The sequence below is a fragment of the Lucilia sericata genome, unplaced genomic scaffold (genome assembly GCF_015586225.1).
Source record: "Lucilia sericata isolate MDLA Ls3-8-SP2 unplaced genomic scaffold, ASM1558622v1 Contig000169F_arrow, whole genome shotgun sequence".
In the NCBI taxonomy this organism is placed as follows: domain Eukaryota; kingdom Metazoa; phylum Arthropoda; class Insecta; order Diptera; family Calliphoridae; genus Lucilia; species Lucilia sericata.
In genome coordinates this window covers 140,675-162,433 of record NW_023994198.1, presented here as the reverse complement: position 1 = coordinate 162,433, position 21,759 = coordinate 140,675, and the positions used below count along the sequence as shown (strand labels likewise).

The following is a 21,759-nucleotide window of genomic DNA, read 5'->3' as shown; positions in this document are numbered from 1 at the left end:
CCAAAAATAGAGCTATTTTTAATAATTCTAGGAAATTCTAGGAAAGTAAGAATCGATATACTTAAAATATATTTTTTTTTTCTACTAGCACAGAAAATGACAAAGTGATTCAGTCCACTACATAAAATATTTAGATGGTGGAAGGTTGATACAACATAACTAAAAATAATGAAAATATGTTATTTTATACTGACGATGACTACCACATTTATCTTATGTTGAAAGAATATAAGTTATGAGTTTGTAGGCGTTTTTAGACCATACAGATTAGACCTACTTTCAGATTATAGGTGACTAAGAGGAAGCCAATTGAACTACATTTTATCGATTACAAACGGACAAATTACTCTGCGCTCGATTTATTATTAAAAGTTATAAATAATATACTTTCTGAAGTTCAATAGAAACAAGTTAGATTGCTATATTCGGCTATGTCGAATCTTAAATACCCTCCACGATCAAGCTGCTTTTTATTAAAGCCCATTTAACTATCTAATTTTTAGATAATTTACTAAAATTTTTGTTGAACTAATTTTGATTAGGTCCAGAAAAATTTATATTAATAGGCCAGTTCGAAAACATTTCAATAGAATGATTTATCTATACACAGAACATACTCATGTCGAATTTTATTCGGATATAATTATTTAATAACGAATTAAGTGGTATTAACTGATTTCCAGTAGTTAAACTTATATGGAAGCTAAGACAACTTATGTACCGGTCCGAAAAAATTCCGTATAATGATTTATATACAAAATACACATTTATGTCAAATACCTATAACTTTGATTGTCAATGTGCGTTTAAGTAATTTTCGGAAATGATCCTTATATGGGAGTTATGACCAATTATGGACCGATCAGGAAACAATTTCTTATAATAATTTATATGTAAAAAAATATCAAGTCTACTTTTACTCCAATAGCTTTATTAATTAACGAAATGTGTGCGTTTAGGTGATTTTGGGAAGTGAACTATGAGCTATGAGCAATTAAGGGCTTAGAGTGATTCGTATAAAGACAAAACATATTTGTGTCGAATTTTCTCAATATAACTTTATTTGACAAAGAAATATATATGTGATTTTCAGAATTTTTAGGACCTTATATGGGAGCTATGACCAATAATGGACCGATCCGGGAAAAAAGTAGTAGAATGATTTATATGTACACAAAATATATTCAATTCGAATTTTATCCCTATAGCTTTAGAATTTAATGAAATATATGCGTTTAAGTGATTTTCGGAAGTGGACCTTATATGCGAGCTATGACCCATTATGGGCATATTCGGGAAAAATTTCGTATAGGGATTACTGTTTGGACAAAACATGTTTGTGTCGAATTTTATCAAGATAGCTTTATTTGATAATGAAATATGTGCTTTTAAGTGATTTTTGTAAATGGACCTTATATGGGAGCTATGAACTTTAACGCACCGATCCGTAAAAAAATTTAGTCGAATGTTATCCCTATTGCTTTAGAATTCAATGAAATATATGCGTTTAGGTGATTTTCGGAAATGGATCTTATATGGGAGCTATGACCAATTATGGGCCTACCCGGAAAACATTTCGTGGAGCGATTCATGTTTAGAATCATTTCCTGACTGGACTAAGCTCTGTCCTTCTATCCGTCAGCGTGGCTGTCCGTGTAAACCTTGTGCGCAATGTACAGGTCGCAAATTTGAAATTATGGTTTTATTGATCCATTTTTTCACATAGGCAATGCTTTCCTACCTGTTTGATGGTGGGTTTGAAACTATTGACAGTGCTCTTTCGAATTAAAAATATTAATTTATATAGGGAGTAGGGTTATACATATATGGATCAATTCTTATAAAAGTCGATTTCATATTCGTTTTTTTAAGCCAGTAATCAGCATTAAAGTCATTTTCTAAAGGGGTTCTTAAATGGGGGGTAGGGCCAATTGTGGTCTATGTCCGCCATAATTCAGAATTTTATTTCAGAGGTCAAAAAACTGACTTATGTGAATTTTTGTGTCATTTGCTTTATAAACAACGAATTTGTGAATGTTTGAAGCTTTTTACACAATATTTCGGGGGGTACATTTGTATGGGGGCTATGTGAAATCGTTGACCGATTTTGCCCATTTTCAATAGCAAACATTTCTGATCAATAAGAAATATTTTGGGAAAATTTCATCTCAATAGCTCTTTTTTTGTGCACGCTATCGTGCCATGAACAGACTGATGGACGGACATAGCTAGGTCGTCTTAGAATCTTACGAGGTCCAAGAATTTATATACTTTATGGGATCTGTGAACAATATTTCGATGTGTTACACATGGAATGACAAAATCAAACTCCCCTTTTTTTTGATGGTGGGTATAAAAATTTTGGAAAAAATATTTTAAATGTTTTTGTGTCCCGATTCCTATAAAACCAGTTTATGTCAAATTTTACCTTTATACTGCTATTTATTTATTAAACGGTTTTCTTATTATCAAGTCAGTATAGAATGTTTAAGACATTTTCTGAATGAAATCAATTATGGAACGATCCTCATAAAATTTGTTTTACATAATTCTGGATCTATTATGTGGAAATTTGACATAATTAGAATCAATAATCGTTTTATGATTGACCCGCATTTTTTTCAATAAAATACATGTATACCTCAGGCAGTTTATATACATACGTTCAACCCTCGTATTTTTAACTTTAACATAAATATTAATTTTACTTAAATACACCAACCAAATTTTAAATTTCATGTAAATATTTAGTTGTAAAAAACAAAACATAATAAAATTTATTTAAACATCTGTGTCTTTTTTGAAATGAAAACATTTACAAGACCATGAACTTTACGTGTATTAAGTCTATTGAAAATACAATAAAAAACTTTGTATTAATTTCTTAATATCTTTTTCATTGCAACCTTGTAAAAATGTCTACAATTTCTAATGACCTATTATCTTTTAATAAAAATAAAAGTTTCCAAAAAGTAAAACAAAAATGCCAAACAAGAAACGTAAAAATCCTTGTAGAATTAGAAAATCGCAGCGCATTTAATCTCACATTCTAAAGAAAATGTCACGCACAGTTTCAATAAACAATGCTAAACTACACGTAAAATGCTTGTACGTGTAGCTGTTTAAACATTTTAAAATCATAAACAAAAAAAATTTCTAAAATAAAGAATGAAAAAAGCACTAAAATTAGCAAAATATTTAACAAAAAACATCGACACTGCTACAGTTTTACCTATATCCATTAACAAATATATAGACACACACACATAAATATATTTTTTCGTAGCAGTACGAGTAAAATAATAATTTTTCCTATTTCAGGGTTATTAAAATATAAATGCCATTTTGTGTACAAAAATAAATAATAAAAATTTAAGAAATATAATTATAAAGAAACTATAGCACGAGAGAAATATTATTTTTACACATTTTGAAGTGAATAATGGTGATTTTTTCATTCATATTATTCTGTTTTTTGTGGTTTATTTTTATATATTTTTTTTATTCCATTTCACACCTTTTATTGAATTTTGTTTAATTTGTATCATTCTAATGAATTGTTTATTTATTTAAAGAAAATAAAAATACATTTTATAGATTCTTTTAGTCTGTCTATTGTATATGAAATGCACAAAGATATCTTTGAATTTTATTATATTTTATTTGCAATTATGTATTTATTAACATTTGGTTTTGTTTAAATTTTTGCTTTCAAATGATGTTTCAATTAGTCTCGTACGTATGAGTTATATTTTATGTCATTTGCAATTTGTTATGTATACGTAAGTTTGATATTGTAATTCAATTTATTTTAAGCACTCGATGAAGTTATTAGAAATGAACAAGTGTTATTTATATTCGACTATGCCGAATCTTATATACCCACCATCAAATCACTGCCATATAAACAAACTTTGATATTTTGAATATTTTATTATCGATACTAATGACAACATCAGGGTAATATTTGAAAGAGGTCCATTAATGGCGGTTTAACTATTGACAGTGCTCTTTCGAATTAAAAATATTAATTTATATAGGGAGTAGGGTTATTTATATATATATATATGGACCAATTCTCATAGAAGTCGGTAGGAAGATTTCTGTTTCTTATTTATTTAAAATTTCATAGATCTACTTGTATTTTTAAGCTAGTCATGAGCATAAAAGTCATTTTCTTAAAGGGAACTTATACGGGGTTAGGGTTAATTATGGACCGATCCTCATAAAATAGGGTAGAGAGATTTTAGCTCAAAATTAGTTTATGTCGAATTGCATTGCGGTATTCTTATTTTTCGCGTTGGAATTTATACGGGGTGGGAGATTTCGGTTCCTATAAAACTTATTAGTGTCGAGCGTTAAAGTAATTTTCTGATGGGGACCTTAAATGGGGGTAGGGTCATTATGGACCGATCCCCACAAAATTTTGTAGATAGATGTTAGCTCATACAAAACTAGTTTATGTCGAATTTCATAGATCTGCTAGTATTTTTAAGCCAGTACTGAGTTTTAAAGTAATTTTCTGAAGGGGCCTTATATGGGGGTAGAGTCAATTATATACCGATCCTTGTAAAATTTTGAAGAACGATCTTAGTTCATACAAGTCATGTTTATATCGAATTTCATTGTTTTTTAGGGCAGTAATGATCGATAAAGTAAATTTCTGATGGGGACCTTATATAGGGGTAGGGTCAATTAAGGCCCGATCCATATAAAATTTGGTAGAGAGATTTTGGCTCCTACACAACTCTCTTCTGTGAAATTTCATTGCTATAGTCGTATTTTTAAGCCAGTAAGTAAAAGTAATTTTATGGAGGGGACCTTATATGGGAGGTAGGGCCAATTATGGACCGATCCACATAAAATTTGGTGGAAAGATTTTGGCTCCTAAGGTAATTGCTTTTGTCAAATATCTCTGCTGTACTCGTATTTTTACGCCAATAATGAGCGTTAAAGTCATTTTCTGAAGGGGACCTTATGGGGGTAGGGTCAATTATAGACCGATCCACATAAAATTTGGTACAGAGATTTATTCTCGTATTTTTAAGCCAGTAATGAGCGTTAAAGTAATTTTATTGAGGGTAGGGTAAAAGGGGGATCATTCACCATAGGGGCACATCTGCTAAAGCGAATAACTTGAAAACCGAGTAATCGATTTGATCGCATTATCAAATTTTATTTTTGTTTATCGATTATCTATCATCCCTGATAGTTTGAAAGATTAACTTTACATATGATGGGAGGCAGACGTGATTAATTGTTTCTCAAAGGGCTGTGAAAATATTTCACTGTGTGAATTTTTTGTGCTAACTTTTTTAGTTTTTGTGATAGAAAAAATATATTGGTCAGTGATAGAACGTCAATAAAAGTGAATAATAAGACATAAAAATATTTTCGATAGTGTAATTTGAAACCCGAAAAAAATTTAAACTAAACGTCAGAACTGCCCGTGGGGCACATTCGCCAAATATATGTAATGCTTGTGATGTAGAACAAAATTTTGTTAAAATATAGAAAAAATCATTAATAATTTGTTTTATTTTTTTTTGTTTAGTTATGTGAAATAAACAATAAATATCTAGTTTATTATACTTTTAGTGAATTAAAATATAAAACAGCAAAATAAGTTTTTACTTTTTAATTTTTTTGGCTTATTTTACTAATGACAAATCTGCCCCATCCCCTTGGCGTATTTACCCCATGGATGGGCGGTATCGCCGTTTTTGGTCAGTGTGGAAAAGTTAAAAAAATATGTGTATGAGGATGACTTAGGAAAGATTGAAAGGGATAAAACTAAAGACAACATATCTAAGTATCCGAACCAAGAAAAAAATTAAGAATATGTATTGTGGTTTTAATTTGAGGCCGCCTCAAAAAAAAAAGTGGCTATGGTCCCCCTTCTACCCTACCTTATGTGGGGTGTAGGGTCAATTATGGCTTCTAAGATACTAACTTATGTCAAATTCCTACGATATCTCGTATTTTTACACCAATAATGAGCGTTAAAGTAATTTTCGCGAATTATGGACGGATCCATATAAAATTTTGTGGAGAGATAGTGGCTCTCATGAGACTTATGTGTGTAGAATTTAATCGCTATATATTTGTAGTTTTAAGCCATTAATGTAGTTTTTTAAAGGAGACCTTATATGGGGGTAGGGCCAGAATTCTATTTAGGAAGTCAAAAAACTGACTTGTGCGAAATTTTGTGGTGTTTGCTTCATAAACAACGAATTTGTGAATGTTTGAATCTTTTTACACAATATTCCGGGGGGTACATTTGTATGGGGCTATGTGAAATCGTTGACCGATTTTGCCCATTTTCACTACCAAACATTTTTAATCAATAAAAAATATTTTGGGAATATTTCGTCTTAATATCTCTTTTTTTTGTGGACGCAATCGCGCCAACAACAGACAGACGGCCAGACGGACGGACGGACAAAGCTAGATCGTCTTAGAATCTTACGAGGTCCCAGAATATTTATACGTTATGGGGTCTGTGAACAATATTTCGATGTGTGGCACACGGTATGACAAAATCGATATACCCCCCATCTTTTTTGATGGTCTAATTTTAATTTTTGAGACCAATGCGTTTGAGAAGTATTCCTACAAAAATGTGGTCCACGTGACACCCTACTATGCATATGGAAATAATTTTGAACAAGTTCAGAAAAAGAATATTTTAGTGATTTTCTGTTTTGGAACTTATGTTATAGCTATTTTTGACTTATCCGGAAAAATATTGTTATTATTTACAACCTTATATGGGAGCTATGATCATTGGGTCTTCTACCACTATGAGTTCGTGATTTGACTGTTTCCCAGAAATTATCGTATACTGATATTGAGTGTTAAAGACATTTTCTATGGCGGACCTTATAAGGGGAGTGAGATCAATTAAGGGAAGTTGGATCAGTTTAGCAGAAGGATTTTAGTTTCTATAAATCATGCTTATGTCAATGTCGTTGATATAATAAAATCTTGAAGCAACTAAAATTTTTTAGGGAGATTGTGGTTCCTCTAAAACTTGTTTATGTCGAATTTCGTTGGTTTACTGAGATTTTGAAGTATGTTATAAGCTTTAAAGTCACATAGAGAGAGGTTATGAAAGGGACCTTATGTGGGGCTAGGAACCGATCTTCATAAAATTTGGTATGGCGATTGCGCTTCATATAAAACACACATCGGTAGAGCGTAAAATTTTTTTTCCGCACAAAGACTACTACACTTTGTGTTTTTGCATTCCATGCACTGAGAGAAAAGTTTGTAAAATTTTTTGTGTTTTTGGTGTAGTGACTTCACTATTTTACAATAATAAACAAGTAAGAAATTATAGTCGGGCGTGGCCGACCATATGATACCCTACACCAATTGCGAATATTAAATGTGATTAATTTCAATAATTAAGCATTTCTGTTAATCTTATATAGGTTCCAAATAATGTCTGTTCATGTTCTGTTTTATGCTGACTAGGAAAAATAGAAGACCGATTTTAATCATTTTCAACAGCCATCGTCAGTGGATCAAGAGAATAGTATGTGACACATTTTAACAAATTATATTCAAAATTGCGATCTGTTGCGTGCACATAAGTTTTACACGGTCACAAAGACGGACATAGCTTAATAAGGACAAATATTTTTGAGTGCTACAAACATCACCACATTGTGCCGACTTTTGGATAGATAGTAGTATATTAGACGTAGTTAAAAGATAAACGACCGAAATCGGAAGGTCCGGATGTATGGAGGCTAAGGCAGAAATTGAGCCGATCCTTATAAAATGTATTATTGGGAATTATCTATATACATATATAAAAATGAATGTGTGTTTGTTTGTATGTTTATATGTTTGTATGTTTGAACGTTATATACTACTAAACGGCTAAACCGATTTTCTTAAAATTTTCACAGCACATTCGTATGTCTGGCAATAGGCTACTTTTTATTTCCGATCACGCCGAAAAATGACAGTGTTATTTATAATTACATATCAAACTTAGTTGTGCCAATTTTTGGGAAGATAGTAGTATATTTATCGTAGTCATGAGCTAAGAGGCCCTAATCGGTAGGTCCGGTTGTATGGGGGCTAGGGCAAAAATTGGTCCGATCCTTATAAAATTTAATGTCGACATTTTATATAAAATGTTTATATAAAATCTATTTGTGGAAAATTTCATATTGATACTAGTGTTTATAAGTGAATTGTGGACATTCAAGTCATTTCCTGAAGGGGATTTTGTATGGGGGATAGGGTCAAATAATGCCCGATCATTATAAAAGTCGACAGTGTTATTTATAATTATATCCAACTTAGTTGTGCCGATTTTTGGAGAGATAGTAGTATATTTGACAAAGTTATGAGCTAAAAGGCCCAAATCGGAAGGTACGCTTATATGGGGGCTAGAGTAAAACTTGGTCCGATCCCTATAAAATTTATTGTTGGGAATTATGTTTATATAAAACGCATTTGTGCCAAATTTCATCGTGATACTACTGTTTATAAGTGAATTGTGGACATTAAAGTGATTTTCTGAGGGGGACTTTATATGGGGGCTAGGGTCAAATAATGCCCGATCTTTACGAAAATCACTAGAATTATTAATACATATATAAAACTAAACTTTTCCAATTTTTGTAGAGATAGCAGATCATTTAACATAATTATGAGGTCAAAAGCCCTATTCGGGGGGTCCGGTTGTATGGGGGCTAGGTGAAATAATGGACCGATTTCAACCATTTTCAATAGCGTTCGTCCTTGGACCAAGAGAAGTGCATGTTCCAAATTTCATCAAATTATCTCAAAAATTGCGACCCGTAGAGTGCGCACAAGGTTTACATGGACACACAGACAGACAGACAGACGGACGGACGGACGGACGGACAGACGGACATAGCTTAATCGACTCAGGAAGTGATTCTAAGTCGATTGGTATACTTTAAGGTGGGTGTAGGACCAATATTTTTGGGTGTTACAAACATCAGCACAAACGCATAATACCCTCCCCACTATAGTGGTGTAGGGTATAAAAAACATTAAAATTTGTGGATTTTTTATGAATAGGATTGGAAAAATTTTAAACACGACCTATTATTTTTGAACATTGCTCTCGGAAATGCATTTATTTGCAAAATTAGATACAAAATGAATCTTAATATATGTATACTCCTTGAAAAAATGAAACAAATAATGGATCGTTAGGTATATAAGAACTTTTGCGCTCATATACAGTGCTATAAATGTCAATTAATTGAAAATATTTACAGGATTATGTTGTAAATAGGCTTGTATATCAAGAATTAACATAGTAGCGGGTATTTTTTTAGGAGGAGTTTATGTCGTTGATTCACCTTTATTAAAATTCCCATTATTTTTTACAATTACTCAGAAAAAAATTCTTCAAATAAATTTTTTTACATATTTAATGATAATTTTTCTTGAGATATTTTAAAATTAAAATAAATATTAAATATCAAACATTCTCATATGCAAAAATAACTTTCGGCAAGCAAGAACTTATCTATATGTTTAACAACAGAGATTTCTCTATGTGTAACTCCATCAAAAAACTTCCAAGCTCTCATTCTCTTAGTTTGGAAGTTACGTACGTGTGTTGGAAAATAAACCAGGGAGCTCAATTGAGATATAGAACATGTTTGTGTGGAATATCATTGCTATGCTGGTGTTTTTAAACCAGCTATGGCTGCTGAAACTGTTTTTCAGGGGGCCATTTGATTGGGGACAATGCGAAAACATGGACCGATATGGCCATTTTCAATAACAAAAAAACTGCATTGATGCAGAATGTTTTTGAAAAATTTCAGCTCCCTAGCTCTTATTGCTTGGACAGGATCGTATTTTCAAAAGACAGATGGACTGACGACGGACATGGCTAGATCGTCTTAGAATTATTAATGATCCATTTAATTTTTAATTAATATTACTTACAAAATAACTGTCTAAAAAGTTTGCTGGGATAATCTTAAATACATTAAAGAATATTGTCTACCTTTGTCGTATTTGTTTATGTTTATTAAAATATGTATATTTTAAAACTATTCTCCCACTGATTTTATTTACTTTCTATAGTTATAGTTAGATATTTATTTGTTTATTTGTAAACATTGAATTTTCTTATTAGTATAAATCAAACGTGTTTCTAGCTATGGATTCGCCTCTTTTTTTGGGAAAAACTATATATAAAGAATAAATAAATTTATTAGTTGATAAAAAAAGATACAAAAACAAATATATGAATATTTTTATTGTTGAAATGAAAACACGAAGTTAAAGTAAAAAAAAAATAAATATATATTTTTATATTGAACATTAGATAAGCAAATTAGTTTATTTACAACATTCAGACTAAAAAGAAAGATTAATTTTTTTGTGTGGTTGTTTAAATATATTTATTAGATTAAAAAAAAATTACGATTAAAGGAAAATTTATAAAAGCTCTAGAAAAAAAAATTTAAGTAAAACATGTTGTTAGATATCAATAGACAGTGGGGTCCATATAAATTGAGAAGGCAAATTTGAAATATAACAAAACTTTATCTTAAACTCTTAATAACAAAATATAATTTCTTTTGTCTTATAGATTGGATCGAAAGTCATCGCGTGGCATGATCTATGAAAATGAAGAATTAAGATTACGTACCATCAACATTAATGCTGAGGTAGAGAGAGGTGAGTTAAATTTCTTATTTATTATATTTAACTCTATAAAGTTTTTATAAAAAGTGACACAGTTAGAAAGTAAATAAACAATTTATTGCCTTTGACAATATTTGGCTTTTAGCCAAAATTTAGCAATTAGTTAATATACAAATTTATATATTTATTACACATGTATTTTCTAAATCTTAAATTTGATGTACATGGAAAATAAATACTTTACAGATCTGCCAAATAAACAAAAATTTTATGAATTTGTTGAAAACAACGTGTTTTAGTTGTATTTACACATAGACTCTCACGCCATTTAAGTTTAAAGGATTTATAAAACAATTGTTTTACCTCAAGTGTTTCTGTAAACATGCATTTTAATATGAAAATGTTCATAAACAATTTAACATCATCGATTTTAGTCAACGGTCTAAATAATATAAACAAAATAAACGTTGATAGATATTAAAATTTCAATGGAATAACAAAAATCATTTAACACCCATTGATTTTGGAATTGTATGATTTTGCATTAATCGAATTTCATTCATTTGTTTGAATATAAATTTCATATGTTCGTTAGGGTGTCCCGTTACCAATTGTTTGTAGGATTACTTCTCAAATGATTATGGCAATTTTTAGCTTATACAGAAAAATATTTAAAAAATGATTTGGTCCATTTCCCCTTACTAAAACTCGTTTTTGAACCAAAAATACTCTATGAAAAATGTTAATTATTTTTCCCGCCATAAGCACAAAATTTTTGAGATCCATTTGGAAGAGATTGCCGAACATTTTTTTTAACATATTTCACTGAGATCAAAACTTTCAATCAATGGTAGGGAACTAACGCCTATTTTCAACAAAATTGTTTTTTTAATTTTTCTCACGAACGGTACATTAATACGCATCGATTGAGAGATATTCTTACATGAAATTCTTAAAACAGCTGTTCCTCGGGGCATTATAATGTTTAAATAGTTGTGTATAAATTTATAGCAGTGTGTGTTTTGTTAAGACCACACCACTCATGTATTTTAGACTTCAATAGGTCATTGAGTCTGGACAGAGGACAAGAAATGTCGAAGTGCTTTACGTGAACAACTGCAATGTTGGCGTATTTCATTGTGGTCTTTTTCAACCATTGGGTGAGTTTTTGCGAAGACTCACCTCAGCCCCATTGTGCTTCTTACACGCAGGTGGCAATCTAGTATACGTGCACTTTGCTCAAGTACTTGAGCTATCAAATCTCTGACCATTGCTGCCCCGTTGCTTAACTTCCGAGATGCAAAAACATCACTTTCGTTTACAACCACGCAGATGGGATGAGTCAGCAACAGCACCTAAAGACGTAACCGGTAAACCGAAGTACGAATCCATCAAAAAAGCCGAGACTTTGTTCTAACTCACAGTGAACTGAGTTTACTCTGAACATACCTCTACAAGGAAGGAAAATTCAACGGTATCACTTGTATAAGATACCTTTCATCCATCATCATTCAACACAGCACACTTCTCATTTATCCGACACAATCATAAGAGAAGAACATACGACACACTTATTCTAAGTATAAGGGTTGTACATTCATCCAGTATCATATACAATAACCACCAACTCATTTACAACGTTTTGGTTAAATACCATTAGGTCCAGGTGACTTGAATGGGGAATGAACTGGGAAAGTGGACTATGTGAAAGCTAGTGTTTGCTGACATATAATTATAATCATTTAACATTTAAAGTGGTATAAAATATCACTTATATATAAATTTGTAAATACATAAGAATATTTACAAATTTAACAATTTACATTTATTTTAATTTATTGTCTTATTAATTTTAATTTATCAATATTTTCTCTATTCCAGGACAAACAGATATAAAACGTTTACGTAAAGAAAATGAACAACTACGACGAGAAATTTGGACGTTACGCGATGAATGCGATCGACTTAACAAACGTGTTAAGGCGAAATTTATAGAACATGAACATGGTGTATATAGTGTTAGATGTAGCGGAGGTAATACTTGTTCCTGTCAATATAATGATGGTGGCTGCACTTGCGATGGTGTACATAGTAGATGTAATAGTGAGGTAAACGAAACGAGTTTAAAGTAATTTAACTGTTCTCTAAATAAGTATATTTTTAGGATTCTGATTCCTGTGACTCTTGCTGTTGCCACGAAGAAGGTGATGTTGCCTGCAATGAAGAATGCTGTAGTGAAAATAAAAAACTGGCAGATATAGCTGAAGGCCAACAGACACCAGAAGTGTCATCACAAAATGATACAGTTAATTCTTCTACAACAGAAGCTTCTCCTACTGGTCCAAGCAAATTAACAAATTTTGATCATTTATCGGTGGTGTCTGAGGAAACACTTAGTAATAGTGAAGTGGCTTTAACGCATCCTGCTGAAAACCTTTTAGGTTATACTCCCGATATAAGTGGCTCGCAAACCACCCTTCCTAGTTTAGTGGGACCGTTAACACCTCTTACTCCTATAGAGCTAGTAGCAAATGAATTGAATGATTTGCAGGCTGTAGTACCACCTTTATCATATTTCGAAAATGTTTTGCAGCAACACATGGACTCAAATTTTGGTAAGTGTTATACATAGTTTGTTGAATGAAAATGGTTTAAAAAAATTCAAATAATTTTACAGGTAGCACTCCTGAAAGCTCGTCTACAACCAATTCGGGCAAAACTATTGTTAGGCATACTAATGGTTGGGACTATAATCTGGAATCACCTTTTGCTCAAAGGCGATATCAAGTCAACTCTATATCGCCCATTATGACAAAACGTTCACCAGCACAAACTTTAACTACATTTGTACCTACTACCACAGTGACACCACCTCCTCCAATAGACATTGCAACCACGAATGGGAAACCTGCATTGCCGAAAAAACCTACCGATCTTAGTGTTACTAGTCCCGTTATCGAAACAGTGCCCATAACAATATTGCCGCCTAATGGTTGTGCAAGTGCAGCAGCAATAAATAATGGCGAAAACAATGGCAATACAACACCTAAGCACTTTTTTGCGCCCATTAAACCCAAACTGAAGTTAAATACAGCCTTGGCAAATCAAAAACGTTTACCACCACCCCCACCACCAGTAACCGAAACAGTATCTCAAGCGCAATCATTGTTGCCACAACATAAATGTGAACCTCCCGATATTTATGTGACCAATGCCCTGGCATCACCTTATAGGCCACCCAACAAGCCAACCGTGCAACCACCACCAATACCACAGCGCATAACCAGTACATCAACAATCCAAGCACAAGTAAGTTCCACTCAACATCAAAGAAATAGGCAACAACTGCATCATCGTAGACAACATCAAATGCGTCATTATCAGCAACATAATAATGTTGTTGTAACTAATAACGATGATGTATATGTAACGCCAACTATATATGCCACTACTATCACCTCTACAACTTCTAATGCTAAAGTTACAATTGCCACTACTACAACAATAACAACAGCAACATTAAACTGTACTAACACTTTATGCACCAGCATGAAAACTAATTTAAAAACTTTATGTCCACTACTAACAACAATGACAACAACAACTGTTTTAACTTCTAATTCTTTATGTAATTCTTTAAATCCATTACTAACAATACCAACAACAATATCATCACCATTACTAACAGCAGCAGCAGAAACATTACGAACAACATCGAGTTTAGTATATTTAACATCAACAACATGTCCACCAGCAGCTTGTTTTAAATTTATAAATTCCAATATTAACTTTCGTAAACCTAATGATCCTGTTTATGCAATCGCACAAAATGTTTGCCATAATTTAATCACCGCTTCTGCTGTTACACAACCCCTGATGTCATCGATTGTTAAGTGTTGTATAGCGAAACAACAACAGTTGCAATTGCAACAACATCAACCGATACCAACAGCTGCATCATCAGCAGCACAAAGTTTTCGTATTTCTACTACTATAACATCTGCAATTGCTGCTGGTGGTGGCGGTTGTATTGATATTATGCCACGACTACCACCAGCACAAACAACTGTGTCACCAACGTCAACAACATCAACGTCATCACCATCATCATTGTCATCGATGGCAAAATTATCAAGTGTTTCATGTAATTTAACCATAAATTCTTCCTTTAAAAAACCAATAACAACATCATTGAGAACGTCAACCACATCAACAAATTGTATTGTTGTCGATTCGATGTGTCAGGTGAGATTTGGTTTTTATCAGAGGAAATAAATAGATTTTGAACATTTTATATATTGATTTTTGAATTTATCCCAAAACTGAGGAGAAGGGGAATGAAAAATTTAATGTAGATTCTTTTCTTTATGTGGAAATGAAAATTTTTTTGTAATTAAATAAAACCAAGACTGGAAAAAAATAACCACCCTTATAATTTAACAAAATTTGGTATATGAAAATGGTTTTTGAAAATGTTTTAAATCGGAGAAAAATTAAATTTTCACCAAAAACTTCCAATTAGAATTAATTGATTCATATCTCAAATGAAAGGTATTGAAGTCTTCATCCGTTAATTAGACTTTATACTTCTTTTTTCTCATTCGTATATGTATTTAAGTAATATAGGTATTGAAAAAAGTGAAACGATTCATGGTATTACTAGGCTCTAGTGACTAGGTGACCACGATATATGAGCCCAAAACAGTACTGACGATTTTTTGAATAATAGGTCCTCATTTGACCGTAGCTCACATACGAAGTCCCTATCCAGAAAATTACTTAAACGTACATAATTCACTTATAAACACTAGTAATGTGTCAAAATTTGTTATTCATATATATCTAGTTCCGATATAACATAACATTTTTCATTTTATCTATAAATTGAATCCTATATACCCACCATCAAATAATTGTCGAAAAAGAATACTGCCTTATATATAAATAAACTTTGATATTATCGAAGCAATTTTCTCATTTATTAGATTTATGTTCAATTAGCTCTTTAATTTAATGAGGTTTAAAGTAATTTTCTAAAGGAAACCGATCAGTTATAGGTCGATCCTCATTAAATTCAGTTGAGAAATGTCAGTTCCTATAAAACTACCGTAATTTATAAGACTTTTGAGCCATAGATGAACGTTAAAGTAATTTTCTGGAGTGAATCTTATATAAGGATTATATAGGGTCAATTATAGACTGATCGCCATAAAATTTAGTAGAGAGGTTTTGGCTCATACGAAACTTGTTTTTGTCGAATTATGTTTCTGTCGAATTTCACCACTATAGATGCTTCTTTTAGACAGTTAGAAGCGTTTAAGTCATTTTCTAAAGGGGACTTTATATCGGGGATAGGGTCAATTATGGCCCTTTCTTTATAGAAATTTACAGAGAGTTTTAGGTTCCTATAAAACATGTTTGTGCCGAATTTCACCGCTATAGATGCTTCTTTTAGCCATTTATGAGCGATAAAGTCATTTTCTTAAGCGGGCCTTATATGGGGGCTAAGCGAAATCGTGGACGGATATTGCCCGTTTTCAATACCAATCAAACTGCATCAACTAAAAGTATTTTTGTAAAATTTTAGCTCGCTAGCTCTAAAACACTCTATCGTGTTTTCAACAGACACACAGACAGACGGACGGACATGGCCAGATCGTCTTAGTATCTTAAAAGGACCCAGAATATACATATGTATATAGTTTTATGGGCGAATATTTCGATGTGTTACAAACGGAATGACAAAAACATCTTTCTTGATGGTGGGCATAAAAAGTTTTGTAGGAACAAATTTGATGATGATCGATTCATTTTTGACCCAACCACCAAGGTTTAATTTTACTTGGAAACGTCGAAAACATTTGTTTCAGGGCGCCCTTAACGTTATAACGTAACGCGTTACTTCAATATTTAAATTTAAATAAAACAATTTATGTGTGAGATATCATGTTGAAACCACAAGGCATTGCTGGATCAAAATATATAAATTTTACCCCTTTTCAATAACAACCCAGCATTTGCCCTCTAGTTCCATTTAGACCCTATCAAATTTTTATAAGACAGACAGATTATAATTTTTATATTGTCCTAGAATTCAACAAGGATGCAGTATATACATATATACAAATGTACTTTAGTGTTTCTACGACTACATTTCGGTACATTACAAACATTAGAATTTTTATCAATGTAGGGGCGATTAGGTTTATCGTACCTGCTGCTAATATTTGATTATGTTTTATTAATTTTATGTCTATACTTATACTACATGTTTCTAACTTATAACTAAACAAACTAAATTTAATAGGATTTATGCTTCTGCTTAAATTAAACAATTTCCAAAAGTCATTTTATGTTCCTTATACTTTTAGACTGACTCAGCCAATTTAGAGTCAATTTTGAACGACATTGAGGCAATTTCAGAAGATATCTTAGCTATACAACTAATAAAAAACAAATCCCGTGATAATCTAAACAATAAATCTACAGATTCAATTAACACAACTGAGCAACAGCCACTGCAGCAGAACAATAAAAATAATAAACCATACAGATCTGAAATGAATTTATTGCTAACCTATGAAGGTGATAATCCTACAATAAAGCCAGCGGAAACTAAAGATAATAGTGAAACAAGTCCGGAATCGAATACAAATACAGCTAGAAGAACAAGATCTCTGGAAAGAGATCATACAGACAGTCCATCGCCACATATACCGGATCCAATGCAACCTTTTCCGGAAAATCGTAAATACATAGGATTTGATCGCATTAATAAGGCTGCAATTATAGCAACCACTACAGGACCCATGGTGGCTGCTACAGCAACACAAACTTCCCCCATAACGAATTCACCATTAAGTCAAAGAGCTCAGTTGCCTTTGTCACCACTGGTTACGAATGTAAATACACCAAAACCCATAAATGGTAAACAATTACCACCCACACCACCAAACCGATCATATCCAACACCATTGAATATTAAGTGTGCTGGTATAGCGAGAAGTAGCTCTGTAACTGGTTGCCTGCCAACAACTGAATCTAGTACAAATTCTCCAGTGCTAGCTGGTGTATCGCCTAATAAAAGTCAATTATATGCTGCTTTGGCTAATGCAGCTGCCAAAAGAGCACAATTTCGATCTCAGCCAACACATATAACAAGATCACTAGATATGGATGGTAATATGACGGAAAATATTAATGAGGATGATGTAAATGATGTAAAAGATGAGAAAGAGGTGAGTAGAGAAGAACAATGATATGGACATTTTTGGTGAAATTTTTTCAGTAAAATATGTTAAAAATTTTGTTTCTTTTTTATATAAATTGATTACTTGCAGAGTATGGAAAATGCCAAAAGAAAAGCTCGACGAGTATCCATAGTTTGTGCCGACACTGATAGCCCAGGAACACCAGAAAAACCTTCGCCAGCTTTGCGTACTCAAATGCCTACGTTTCAAGTTCAACCCACAACTAGTGGTAGTTGTATGGACTTACATGCTGTCATGACAAATCCGGCATTACGCAACATCAAACAGACTAGCCAGAGTACACCAAACACTCCACATTCCACCCGCAAACTTGAAGGTTCACCACTGGCCATAACACAAACACCGCCCACTATCGCAATCACGCCCAATTCAACACCAGAACATCAACGCAACAGCTCCAATACGAGTGGTATATCACAGCTACTAGCTCACAATCATGGCCATAGTAATAGTTATCCAAACGTTGTGTCACCATTGACAAAACAACATCAACAACCGCGTAAAAATAGTCAAGATGCAATAAAAGCCAGCGCAGCGGAAATTGCTTGTGCTGCTGCCAATGCCATGCGTTCGAAATGTTCACGTCGTCACTCCGATGGCACTGTATCACATGGTAATCAACGTATTAGTGGTGTAAGTGGAGGTACCAATGGGACTCATCATCACCATCAGCACAATCACCATCATCATCAACACAGCTCTTCTCTGGTGAGCAACACAAATCCTCATCACAGTCATCATTCCCGTCGGGATAGCAATCACGAGACTGTAGCTTCATTTTCCGATCGTAATTCAAATAGTTTAGCATCATCACGAGAGTCATCGGCCAGTTTTAGTTTGCGCTCGCAAAGGCGTAAATTATCTGTAAGTTCTCACACTGGTGGCAAGATACCTTGGTGTGGCTGTTGGGGCAATGGTTGTTTGTGAATATTTGCAATTATTTGTTTAGTACTTTAAAATTATTTGTTTTTTTTTTTTTATTTATTTAAATATTTGTTTGTTAGTAACATGCATTCAATAAAATTTAAGTGCAGATATTTCTTTAACTACATACATACATATGTGTGTATGTATGAGTATGTATAGTTTATTTATCTAAAATAAAATTCGTTAGAAGTAAAATAAAGCAACAAAAATAACTATATAGTAAATGTAAATAAATTGATAAGATTTTTAAAATAGTTAGTAAATATTTACTTTTATTTAGGTTAACATATCGAATAAATTTAAATAATTGGTTTAATTTAAATAACAAAATTGCAAAGTATACGAGTTTATTAGAAAAATAACATTATTTAATTTAAACTAAACTGAATATATAAACATTTTTGTTGTTACATATAGCAAAAGATATAAAAATTATATAGAATAAATAATACAGATTCCATTTTTTATGATTTGTTTGTTTTTGGAAAATATTTATATTGTAATTGTTTTATCAGATTATTTATTTCAATTAACTACAACTTGAATTGTTTTATTAATAAAAGCATAATATGTAAATTGCAATTTTTTGTTAAAAAAAAAAATAACATAAAATAAAACTAAAAAATTTGCTCTTTATAAAATATTTGACTGTTTTAATTATTTACTACAGTTGGAGCATAAAAATTAAACATTTGTATTATCGGCATTTCCTTAGTACAATGATCGAATCAAAGTCGAGCTAAGTATTGTAAATATAATTATATTTTATTGAACTTGGTTTTGCAGCTTTTTGTCGAGATACGTGTATATTAAACATAATTATGAACTTAAAAGCCCTATTCGTCCGGTTTAGTTGTATGGGTGCTAGGTGAAATAATGGACCGATGTTAACCATTTTCAAAAGGCTTCGTTCCCGGTACCATAGAATATCGTGTGCCAAATTTAATTGAATTATCTTCAAAATTGCGACCTGTAGTTTGATTACAAGGTTTACAAGCCCTATTCAGGGGTTCAGTTGTATGGGGGCTAGGTGAGATAATGGACCGATGTTAACCATTTTCAATAGACTTCGTCTCAGGTACCATAGAAGATCGTGAGAGTCATCAAGGCTAGTATAGAACTTGGTTTTGCAGCTTTTTGTCGAGATACGAGTATATTAAACATAATTGTGAACTTAAAAGCCATATTCGTCCGGTTCAGTTGTATGGGTGCTAGGTGAAATAATGGACCGATGTTAACCATTTTCAAAAGGCTTCGTTTCCGGTACCATAGAAGATCGTGTGCCAAATTTTATTGAATTATCTTCAAAATTGCGACCTGTAGTTTGATTATAAGGTTTACAAGCCCTATTCAGGGGTTCAGTTGTATGGGGCTAGGTAAAATAATGGACCGATCTTAACCATTTTCAATAGGCTTCGTTCCTGGGGCAATAGAAGATCATGTACCAAATTTCATTGAATTATCTTCAAAATTGCCATCTGTAGTTTGATTACAAGGTTTACATGGACGGACGGACAGACGGACGGACATAGCTAAATCGACTCAGAAAATGATTCTGAGCCGATTGGTATACTTTAAAGTGGGTATAGGACCAATATTATTGTGCGTTACAAACATCAGCACAAACCCAATATACCCTCCCCACTAAAGTGGTGTAGGGTATAATAAAGGCTAATTAAATCTAAACTAAGAAAAAAAAAACAAAATCAAGCATTTAATATCCTAAAAAATCAAGCCTTTAATACCCTCTTAAAGCCAAAGAAAACATAAATAAATTTCATAAAATTTTATATTAGCCAAAAACACTGAAAATCATAAAATCCCAATAGGCACTCGACGTACCAACTAATACAACAATCAATAAATTACTTATTCACTACAAATAAAAAACATTAGTACAATAAAAATAATAAACAAACATAAAAATACACTCCATAACCGCCCAATTCATAAAGCCGAATTCACATACATAAAATCAAATGTAAAAAGTAGCATTAAAATGTAACAAACTCAAATATTTCAAAGGAATTTCTTAGTTTTCTATAGGCAGCACACGATAAAAGTCAAAGTAGAAAAGTCATAAACTTTAAGATGAAAGCATATATAGTTTTATTAAAGAATTTACTACAAATGAATACATTTCAATGTTTAACCCCCCCAGTATCAACTAAATACACAAAAAAAAAAAAAAATAGAAGATAAAACAAAAGGACCTTTTTATTAGTTTATTAAAGACGATTTTACTGGCACACGCTCACTTAAATGTAAATAATGTTAATAGGTCATGTTTTTAAGTTGAAATTAAAGGGAACAAGTTATACTCGGCTATGCCGAATCTTATATATCCACTATTAAATCATATGCCCTAATAGGAAGGTTTCCCAAAAAACAAACTTCGATATTTATCAATTGATGTTTTTGTTATTGTCAAAAGAAATTACTCATTTATTAGACTTATGTTGAATTTTATATTATCATAAATTGATATTAATTTGAACATCAGGGTAATAGGGCTTTTAATGAAGGCTTAAGTCATTTATGGACAGAGTTCTTCCGATTTAAAACAAGTATATTCGGCTATGCCGAATCTTATATACCCACCACCAAACCATATGTCGTAAAAGGAATGATCCCATGAGGGTGATATTTGGAATACGGCTTTAGACAATTATCGACCGAGCTCTTTAGAAAAATAATATTAATTTTAACCATAACGATTGTCGTAAAATATGATTTCGGTTCGTATAACACTTATTTTTATTCGAATTTCATCGCTGTACTCGTAATTTTAAGCCAGCAACGATCTCTTAAGTAATTTCTGAGGGGGACCTTATATGTGGGTAGTGTCAATTACGAATCGATACTCATCAAATTTTGTACATAGATTTTTTATATCCTA

General features: G+C 32.1%; 1 protein-coding gene across 6 annotated transcripts in view; it reads left to right on the top strand.

The window, feature by feature from the left end:
• The window catches only part of LOC119601490 (mucin-5AC), a 59,647-nt gene extending 40,152 nt beyond the window's left edge, over positions 1 to 19,495 (top strand). For 4 of the 6 annotated variants that reach the window (XM_037952443.1, XM_037952445.1, XM_037952446.1 and 1 more), the window contains 6 exons: positions 10,607 to 10,695; positions 12,544 to 12,770; positions 12,827 to 13,277; positions 13,340 to 14,907; positions 17,034 to 17,900; positions 18,003 to 19,495. In XM_037952443.1, the coding sequence (XP_037808371.1) occupies positions 10,607 to 10,695; positions 12,544 to 12,770; positions 12,827 to 13,277; positions 13,340 to 14,907; positions 17,034 to 17,900; positions 18,003 to 18,860 (4,060 nt within the window). In that variant the 3' untranslated portion in view covers positions 18,861 to 19,495. The remainder of the gene's footprint in view (positions 1 to 10,606; positions 10,696 to 12,543; positions 12,771 to 12,826; positions 13,278 to 13,339; positions 14,908 to 17,033; positions 17,901 to 18,002) is intronic. The other 2 variants (XM_037952447.1, XM_037952448.1) reach the window with 1 other exon arrangement.
• Positions 19,496 to 21,759: the final 2,264 nt, after the last annotated feature.